This window comes from Dendrobates tinctorius, unplaced genomic scaffold, assembly GCF_039654945.1.
Source record: "Dendrobates tinctorius isolate UK_male_01 unplaced genomic scaffold, ASM3965494v1 ptg000093l, whole genome shotgun sequence".
NCBI classification, from domain to species: Eukaryota; Metazoa; Chordata; class Amphibia; order Anura; family Dendrobatidae; genus Dendrobates; species Dendrobates tinctorius.
Window position 1 is genome coordinate 2,924,558 of NW_027361761.1, and position 11,825 is coordinate 2,936,382.

General features: G+C 43.3%; 1 protein-coding gene across 1 annotated transcript; it reads right to left on the reverse strand.

The window, feature by feature from the left end:
- Nucleotides 1–1,189: 1,189 nt before the first annotated feature.
- On the reverse strand, nt 1,190–6,878 carry SOX7 (SRY-box transcription factor 7). The gene is made up of 2 exons (XM_073586367.1): nt 6,527–6,878; nt 1,190–2,442 (listed from the first exon to the last, which is right to left on the reverse strand). The coding sequence occupies exons 1-2, from the start codon at nt 6,753–6,755 to the stop codon at nt 1,562–1,564; spliced, it is 1,110 nt and encodes a 369-aa protein (XP_073442468.1). The 5' UTR covers nt 6,756–6,878; the 3' UTR covers nt 1,190–1,561.
- Between the last annotated feature and the right edge of the window lie 4,947 nt (nt 6,879–11,825).

Sequence of the window (11,825 nt, forward strand, 5' to 3'; positions counted from 1 at the left end):
ATTATTATTATTTTTTTACAATAATTGTATCAGTATGAACTAATATTGTAACTCACTAAAATAAGTTACTGATATAATATATTGATGAGCTCAATAAATTAATTAAAAGATAATGATAAAATGTACACATGGAAATATACATAGAGTGTACGTCTATAAAAATATAAATATAAGATAAGCAGCAAAAAATTGTAAAATTATAATAAAAAATAAGAAATATATGTGTAATGTATATATATATATATATATATATATATATATAAACTCTGTTATAAGAAAACTGGAAAATAAAGGCAGCACTGAAGGGGACCAAGTGAAAAAAAGTGTTGTTGTATTTAAATGTAGAAGCAAATATATTGTGCATAAATTGTATACTTAACATATATGTGTATAAATGTATATAAATACTATGTATGTGTGTATAGATAGATAAATAATAGATATATAGATAGATAATAGATAGATAGATAAATAGACAGATAGATAATAGATAATTAATAGATAGATAGATAATAGACAGACAATTAATAGATAGATAGGTAATAGATAGATAGATAATAAATAGATAAATAGGTAATAGATAGAAAGATAGATGGATAATAGATAGATGATATACATATATATGAGTCTGACAAAAAAAATAGTAGCACTGAAGGTGTCCAACAGAAAAGACCTGGAGTTTTATTGGTGCACCTAGGTGGACAATTTAGATATAGAAGCCAGGAAATAGACAGATAAAAAAAAAAAGATAATTAATCTCAAACACCCTAAGAATAAAAAAAATAAATAAAATCACTCGTTTTGAAGGTCCTTTATGTATTTTATTGTACAAAAAAGCAATCTAAAATTAAATTAAATATTTATGGATCCTCCTATATACATCATTCAAAATACAAGTCAATGTAAAATATATACGTTCAACTAATAAAATGTTCAGATGCATTCCCAGCATTGCAAAACCATCTCCACCACTACCTCTAGTTACCCCCCAATGGTAGACAAGTGACAACAGGGGGTTAATTACCAGAAACAAACCGAAAAAAAAGATCACATCTTTATTGGAGGATAAAAAAAAACAAACAAAAAAAAAAAAAAAAAAAGTAAAACAACCAAAAAAAAACAACAGGTTACATTGTATCACAATTCATTCCTCACTGGGTGTATAAAACAGGGATTCATGTGGGAAGAGAGACAGACCCCAGAGCTGGGATAATGTATAGCAGTCTCTTTCTCCAGTTCTGTATACAGCGAGGACATAGTGAGAGGTGGACACTTGATAAGTGCCTGCACCTTCTATTCCTCATCATATCTGACAGATCACCCAGGGACTTGATTGCTACAAGGTCTCTTTTCAGAACAGTTTGTGACTATTCCACAAGATCGTCTTTATGTACAGGATGTCCCTTCTTCTTGGTGCTTTCTACCAAGATATAGGAGGACTGTCTCCCATTGAGCAGTCACTGTTAGGTGACCCAACCCTGAGGATACACAGTGAGTCTCCTTAGCTTACTGATGCCAATAATACTGCATGGTCTTTTCAGGTTCAGATAGCAGATGAAGTCTAGGAAACACTGTAGCTGTTGTAATATGTGGCAGTGGCATCTGCTAAGACAGAGATGAGGCTGGTGGTCTCCTGGGGTTGCAGGTCTACAGACTGAGACACCTGGATATGTCCATTTATTGCCATTTCACATGACTCCTGTATAGAGGTATTTAAGTATTGGTCAAACTCATTTCTGTCCATGTCTGCAAGGAGTTCTGCTTGGCTGATATGCTCTATGCTTTCATAATGTGGCTGATCAGGTGGAGGAGACAATTGACCAAGATGGGCATGATGGTGGTAATTATGGGGAAGAGAGGAGTGATGATAGCCAGGGTTGAAATAGGTTGGTGGACAGTTTGGTACAGAAGGTATCATGGCTCCTCCAGACTGTGTCATTGGCATTTGGCTTAAGTGACTGCATAGGATGGGGCTTCTGGTGTATTCAGGTTGATAAGTGGGCCCACTAATTCGAGGATGGTGGTCTTCAGGGCAAGAAGATGGATAAAAACTCTGCTCTTGGTCAATGACATCCAGGGGTGACATCTCTGGTGGAGTTGGAAGCCCATATGGGTAGGACTGGTCATGTTTGTTGCCACCACTCGGAGTCTCCCTGTAGCTCCTGATGTCCTGCAGACCTGTCCCTGAAGGATAGCCTGGATTGTCCTCTTTATCTCCAGTTGACCTGCAGCCCCTGTTATCTGGCACAGAGTTCTGGTCCCTGGAGAGACCATTGACCATAAATCCAGTTTCCACTCTTTTGCAGATCCGTTTGATCTGCTTCTTCCTCCTGGGTCTGTACTTGTAATTGGGATAATCCTGCATGTGCTGGACCCTCAGCCTCTCAGCTTCTTCCACATAAGGTCTCTTCTGGGAAGGGGAAAGAGCTTTCCAGGATTTTCCTACATCAAACAGGACACAAAAAAACACAGCCATTAAGATACAGGATGTGGCAGGAGGATGTGCCCATCAACAGGCCAGGTGTGAGCTCAGAGGAAGACTGCTGCAAGAAATGCAAGAAATACAGAGATTTCCTGACGGTCTGACCCTACTGCAACCAATAGACCTTGTGATGATCAGGACAGATCAGGGGCAGAGACCCAGGAGCTTCACTAATGCCATGATACATATCAGGGCAGAGAAATACAATCACATCAATAGGAACAACAAGCAATTATTTTATCAACTTTACAAATAATAAATTACAAATACTGTGAAAAAAGATCATGGGCAGAGACATAGGACCTCTGCAGGTGGTGGTATATGATAATACTAAGATAGATATATATATAGAGAGAGAGAAATAGATATATATGTATATATGAGATAGATAGACAGACAGTGTGTATATAGATAGATAGATAGATAGATAGATAGATAGATAGATAGATAGATACATAGAGAGAGAGAGATGTATATATGACATAGATAGTTAGATACATAGATAGATATACAGTGTATACAGTATATATATATATATATATATATTTCATGTACCTTTATGTTCAACAATCAATTATTTTACAAGTTTACAAATAATAAATTAGTGAAATAATACAAAATAAATAAATACTGTGAAAAAAGATCATGGGCATAGACATAGGACCTCTGCAGATGGTGGTATATGATAATACTAAGATATATATATATATATATATATATATATATATATATATATATATATATATATACATACATACATATACACAGAGAGAGAGAGAGAAATAGATATATATGTATATATGTGACATAGATAGATAGATACATAGATAGATATACAGTGTATATATATATATATATGTATATATATATATATTTCCTGTACCTTTATGTTCAACAATCAATTATTTTACAAGTTTACAAATAATAAATTAGTGAAAAAATACAAAATAAATAAATACTGTGAGAGCAGAACATGGGCATAGTCATAGGAGCTTTGCAGATCATGGTATATATATATATATATATATATATATATATACACACACCAAGATAGATAGATATACAGTGTGTATATATATATATATATACACACATAATAAGAGATACATGATGACATCAATAGTAGCACCCTTCCTGTACCTTTGTGTGCCACAATCGATTACTTTACAAGTTTACAAATAATGAATGAATGCTAAATAAATAAATAGATAAATGGAAAATAAATAGCAAAAAATGCTGAGATTTTTGGATCTGTCTAAACCTAGAACAACCAATGGACCCTGCGATGATCAGGACAGATCAGGTCATAGACACAGGACATTTGCTGATGTGTTTCATATTCTTAGAATATAACTTTATGGTATAGAATAGTAAGATAAATAGAACGTTAATAGTAACTTCCTTCTTGTACCTTTAGGCTTAACAAACAATTATTTTTGCAAGTTTACAAATAATAAATGAATGCAAAAAAAAAAAAGAAAGAAAATAAATAAATGAATTAATTAAATAAATAAAAACTGTAAAAAGTGCAACATGAACATCTCATTCCACCAAGGCTAATGGGAGACATTAAACATTTCCGGAGAGGTGGAAATGGTCAGAGTACAGTGGGGGCAGATAAGGAGTGCTGGGGCCCTGCTGTCTGCAATCACAGGCTTCCTCCCAATTCCCTGGGTCCAATAAGTCCTAGAAATAAAGCTGGAGAATCCCGGGCAGGAGCAGACCTGACTGCAGCTAATCCTTCCCGGGGAGGGAAAGTTCTCCCACACAAGGGCAGGGATCATCCACATTTCTACATTGTCTCACTTCTATCCTTATTTCTTCTATTATTACTAATAACCGTGAAATAAAAAAAAGTCGGACCGTGCGGTGTGAACAGCGTTTTATTAGCACATAAAGGAGGAATGCGACAAATCCCTTCACTGTCTCATTAAACAGCAATGTCTCAAGCTTGTTTTTTTCTTCTTTTGGAAACTTCTAGGTTTCTCATCTTAAAGCTCCTTGCATGTAAGGACAGGAGTTGCTGGAACTTGCGGTTCCTGCGATAATAGTTGGGCTAAATCGGAGCCATTAATGTAGAAATAAATCAGTAGAAACAAGCGACCAATCCCGATATCATTGAGTTTACTTACAGTAAAATATTATTTGCTTTTTTTTATTATTCGTTTTGAGGATTAAGTATAATATCAATATAATAAGGATTAATATTTGATCACATTCTCTGCACAGATTTAGGTGAAATCTGACCGTATATTATCATTATAGCAATTAATGCTCTGGATGAGGACATCATATATTGGGGCCAGGAGGGAGGACATCATATATTGGGGCCAGGAGGGAGGACATCATATATTGGGGTTAGGAGGGAGGACATCATATATTGGGGCCAGGAGGGAGGACATCATATATTGGGGCCAGGAGGGAGGACATCATATATTGGGGCCAGGAGGGAGGACATCATATATTGGGGCCAGGAGGGAGGACATCATATATTGGGGCCAGGAGGGAGGACATCATATATTGGGGCCAGGAGGGAGGACATCATATATTGGGGCCATGAGGGAGGACATCATATATTGGGGCCAGGAGGGAGGACATCATATATTGGGGCCAGGAGGGAGGACATCATATATTGGGGCCAGGAGGGAGGACATCATATATTGGGGCCAGGAGGGAGGACATCATATATTGGGGCCAGGAGGGAGGACATCATATATTGGGGCCAGGAGGGAGGACATCATATATTGGGGCCAGGAGGGAGGACATCATATATTGGGGCCAGGAGGGAGGACATCATATATTGGGGCCAGGAGGGAGGACATCATATATTGGGGCCATGAGGGAGGACATCATATATTGGGGTTAGGAGGGAGGACATCATATATTGGGGCCATGAGGGAGGACATCATATATTGGGGCCATGAGGGAGGACATCATATATTGGGGCCAGGAGGGAGGACATCATATATTGGGGCCAGGAGGGAGGACATCATATATTGGGGCCAGGAGGGAGGACATCATATATTGGGGCCAGGAGGGAGGACATCATATATTGGGGTTAGGAGGGAGGACATCATATATTGGGGCCAGGAGGGAGGACATCATATATTGGGGCCATGAGGGAGGACATCATATATTGGGGTTAGGAGGGAGGACATCATATATTGGGGCCATGAGGGAGGACATCATATATTGGGGCCAGGAGGGAGGACATCATATATTGGGGCCAGGAGGGAGGACATCATATATTGGGGCCAGGAGGGAGGACATCATATATTGGGGCCAGGAGGGAGGACATCATATATTGGGGCCAGGAGGGAGGACATCATATATTGGTGTTAGGAGGGAAGACATCATATATTGGGGCTATGAGGGAGGACATCATATATTGGGGCTATGAGGGAGGACATCATATATTGGGGCTATGAGGGAGGACATCATATATTGGGGCCAGGAGGGAGGACATCATATATTGGGGCCAGGAGGGAGGACATCATATATTGGGGCCAGGAGGGAGGACATCATATATTGGTGTTAGGAGGGAAGACATCATATATTGGTGTTAGGAGGGAAGACATCATGTATTGGTGTTAGGAGGGAGGACATCATATATTGGGGTTAGGAGGGAGGACATCATATATTGGGGTTAGGAGGGAGGACATCATATATTGGGGTTAGGAGGGAGGACATCATATATTGGGGTTAGGAGGGAGGACATCATATATTGGGGCCATGAGGGAGGACATCATATATTGGGGCCATGAGGGAGGACATCATATAGTGGGGCCATGAGGGAGGACATCATATAGTGGGGCCATGAGGGAGGACATCATATATTGGGGCTATGAGGGAGGACATCATATATTGGGGCTATGAGGGAGGACATCATATATTGGGGCTATGAGGGAGGACATCATATATTGGGGCCAGGAGGGAGGACATCATATATTGGGGCCAGGAGGGAGGACATCATATATTGGGGCCAGGAGGGAGGACATCATATATTGGGGCCAGGAGGGAGGACACATGGTGCCCAGGTCTTACCCAGCATCTTGCTGAGCTCCGCATTGTGCAGGTCGGGGTTCTGCACCGCCAGCCTCTTCCTCTCGTCCTTCGCCCAAACCATGAAGGCATTCATGGGTCTCCTGATGCGGGTCTCTGAGCCTTTCTCCCGGGGAGACCTGTGAGGAGACAGTCCATCTGAGAGGTCTCCATCCAAGGTGGAACAGTCCAAACCATCAGACCAGGAGTAAGATCCCATCAGAGCAGTCATGTCTTGTGCCCCTCTCTGTCTCTGTCTGTCTGAGTTAATTGATTTGCTTTCTTGCTTCCTTAGACTCCAGATTCTCCACCTCACCCTCTCTCTCTCGTCAAAAGACACTCCTTAAAGAGTGTGCACACAGTTCCTGGCAGCCCGGTGTATTTATCAGCTCTTAAGAACAACTTCCTCCAATGGCTATAGTCTTCTCCAAGCCCAGCTCCACCCAAGAACTCTGAAAATACGACACAGGCTCACCTCTCCAGCCCCAGGCTGTAACTGCTCTCACACCAAGACAACATGCTTCACCTAGTACACACACTCAGCCTCTAAGAGACACCACGTACCTCACACCTCCCCCTCTAAATACACACAGCGCATTCTAGAAAGCAAGAGTCATAGCAAAGCCTGCACCCCCAACACACCAAGAGACACCAAGATACCATACATCCCCCAACACACCAAGAGGCACCAAGATACCATACATCCCCAACACACCAAGAGACACCAAGATACCATACATCCCCCAACACACCAAGAGACACCAAGATACCATACATCCCCCAACACACCAAGAGGCACCAAGATACCATACATCCCCCAACACACCAAGAGGCACCAAGATACCATACATCCCCCAACACACCAAGAGACACCAAGATACCATACATCCCCAACACACCAAGAGACACCAAGATACCATACATCCCCCAACACACCAAGAGACACCAAGATACCATACATCCCCCAACACACCAAGAGGCACCAAGATACCATACATCCCCCAACACACCAAGAGGCACCAAGATACCATACATCCCCAACACACCAAGAGACACCAAGATACCATACATCCCCCAACACACCAAGAGACACCAAGATACCATACATCCCCCAACACACCAAGAGGCACCAAGATACCATACATCCCCCAACACACCAAGAGACACCAAGATACCATACATCCCCCAACACACCAAGAGGCACCAAGATACCATACATCCCCCAACACACCAAGAGGCACCAAGATACCATACATCCCCAACACACCAAGAGACACCAAGATACCATACATCCCCCAACACACCAAGAGGCACCAAGATACCATACATCCCCCAACACACCAAGAGGCACCAAGATACCATACATCCCCAACACACCAAGAGACACCAAGATACCATACATCCCCCAACACACCAAGAGACACCAAGATACCATACATCCCCCAACACACCAAGAGACACCAAGATACCATACATCCCCCAACACACCAAGAGACACCAAGATACCATACATCCCCCAACACACCAAGAGGCACCAAGATACCATACATCCCCCAACACACCAAGAGGCACCAAGATACCATACATCCCCATAACACCAAGAGACACCAAGATACCATACATCCCCCAACACACCAAGAGACACCAAGATACCATACATCCCCCAACACACCAAGAGGCACCAAGATACCATACATCCCCCAACACACCAAGAGACACCAAGATACCATACATCCCCCAACACACCAAGAGGCACCAAGATACCATACATCCCCCAACACACCAAGAGGCACCAAGATACCATACATCCCCAACACACCAAGAGACACCAAGATACCATACATCCCCCAACACACCAAGAGGCACCAAGATACCATACATCCCCCAACACACCAAGAGGCACCAAGATACCATACATCCCCAACACACCAAGAGACACCAAGATACCATACATCCCCCAACACACCAAGAGACACCAAGATACCATACATCCCCCAACACACCAAGAGACACCAAGATACCATACATCCCCCAACACACCAAGAGGCACCAAGATACCATACATCCCCCAACACACCAAGAGGCACTAAGATACCATACATCCCCCAACACACCAAGAGACACCAAGATACCATACATCCCCCAACACACCAAGAGATACCAAGATACCATACATCCCCCAACACACCAAGAGACACCAAGATACCATACATCCCCAACACACCAAGAGACACCAAGATACCATACATCCCCCAACACACCAAGAGACACCAAGATACCATACATCCCCAACACACCAAGAGACACCAAGATACCATACATCCCCCAACACACCAAGAGACACCAAGATACCATACATCCCCAACACACCAAGAGACACCAAGATACCATACATCCCCCAACACACCAAGAGGCACTAAGATACCATACATCCCCCAACACACCAAGAGACACCAAGATACCATACATCCCCCAACACACCAAGAGACACCAAGATACCATACATCCCCCAGCACACCAAGAGACACCAAGATACCATACATCCCCAACACACCAAGAGACACCAAGATACCATACATCCCCCAACACACCAAGAGACACCAAGATACCATACATCCCCAACACACCAAGAGACACCAAGATACCATACATCCCCCAACACACCAAGAGACACCAAGATACCATACATCCCCAACACACCAAGAGACACCAAGATACCATACATCCCCCAACACACCAAGAGACACCAAGATACCATACATCCCCAACACACCAAGAGACACCAAGATACCATACATCCCCCAACACACCAAGAGACACCAAGATACCATACATCCCCAACACACCAAGAGACACCAAGATACCATACATCCCCCAACACACCAAGAGACACCAAGATACCATACATCCCCAACACACCAAGAGACACCAAGATACCATACATCCCCAACACACCAAGAGGCACCAAGATACCATACATCCCCCAACACACCAAGAGACACCAAGATACCATACATCCCCAACACACCAAGAGACACCAAGATACTATACATCCCCAACACACCAAGAGACACCAAGATACCATACATCCCCCAGCACACCAAGAGACACCAAGATACCATACATCCCCCAACACACCAAGAGGCACCAAGATACCATACATCCCCCAACACACCAAGAGGCACCAAGATACCATACATCCCCCAACACACCAAGAGACACCAAGATACCATACATCCCCAACACACCAAGAGACACCAAGATACCATACATCCCCAACACACCAAGAGACACCAAGATACCATACATCCCCCAACACACCAAGAGGCACCAAGATACCATACATCCCCAACACACCAAGAGACACCAAGATACCATACATTCCCAACACACCAAGAGACACCAAGATACCATATATCCCCAACACACCAAGAGACACCAAGATATCATACATCCCCCAACACACCAAGAGACACCAAGATACCATACATCCCCCAACACACCAAGAAGCACCAAAAGGTACCAAGATATCATGGCTCCCCCAACACAAAAAGAAGAATAAAAATAACTTACACCCCCCCAACACACCAAGAAGCACCAATATGCCATACATCCCCCAACACACCAAGAGGCACCAAGATACCATACATCCCCCAACACACCAAGAGGCACCAAGATACCATACATCCCCCAACACACCAAGAGGCACCAAGATACCATACATCCCCCAACACACCAAGAGGCACCAAGATGCCATACATCCCCCAACACACCAAGAGGCACCAAGATACCATACATCCCCCAACACACCAAGAGGCACCAAGATACCATACATCCTCCAACACACCAAGAGGCACCAAGATACCATACATCCCCCAACACACCAAGAAGCACCAAGATACCATACATCCCCCAACACAGCAAGAGGCACCAAGATACTATATATCCCCCAACACACCAAGAGGCACCAAGATACCATACATCCCCCAACACACCAAGAAGCACCAAAAGGTACCAAGATATCATGGCTCCCCCAACACAAAAAGAATTAAAATAACATACATCCCCCCAACACACCAAGAAGCACCAAGATACCATATATCCCTCAACACATCAGGAGGAACAAATATACTATGGATCCCCAAAACACCAAGAAGAATTAAGATAACTTACATGCCCAAACACACAAAAAGGCATCAAGATGACATATATCCCTCAACATACTAAGAGGCACCAAGATACCATACATCCCCCAACACAACAAGAGGCACCAAAAGGTACCAAGATATCATGGATCCCCCAACACACCAAGGGGAATCAAGATATCATGGATCCCCCAACACACCAAGAGGCACTAAGATACCATACATCCCTCAACACATCAAGAGGAACAACTATATCATGGATCCCCCAACACACCAAGAAGAATCAAGATAACATACATCCCCAAACACATCAAGAGGCACCAAGATACCATGTATTCCCCAACACACCAAGAGGCACCAAGATGACATGTGTCCCTCAACACATCAAGAGGAACCAAGATATCATACATCCCCCAACACACCAAGAGGCACCAAGATACCATACATCCCCCAACACACCTAGAGGCACCAAGATGACATGTGTCCCTCAACACATCAAGAGGAACCAAGATATCATACATCCCCCAACACACCAAGAGGCACCAAGATACCATACATCCTCCAACACACCTAGAGATATCAAGATATGTATCCCACAACACACTAAGAGACACCACGATGCCATGTATCCCCCAACAGACCAAAAGGCACCAAGAAAACATGTATCCCCCAACACACCAAGAGGCGCCAAGAAGACATGTATCCCCCAACATTCCAAGAAGCACAAAGTTAACTTGCACATCCCCCAACTTTCTCTACAGATATGATGTGTCACCCATGACTGATCTATTACTCACTAGGACTTGTCATCACCCAACTATCACACCATCTACACATCAGTCAGTACTCAGGGTATCAAACAGCCTGACCCCAATTCTACACACAACTCTTCAGAACGAATGTGACCCAGCTGTCCACACCATGAAAACCTGCACCCAACATAACGCTGCACACATGATGGGAATCCTGGGCGCCATCACCCACCCTGCACAGAGGTGCCCAGTCCTGGCACACCCCAAATCAGCAGGCTTCACCCAACACACTGTGCTGGAAGTGCTGCTCAGTATTGATATAAAGTGCATAGAACTTGTGCAACTACTCATTATAGAGCAACACAGTCACAGGCAGACAGTCTCACACCAGGGGCCTCCTCCATG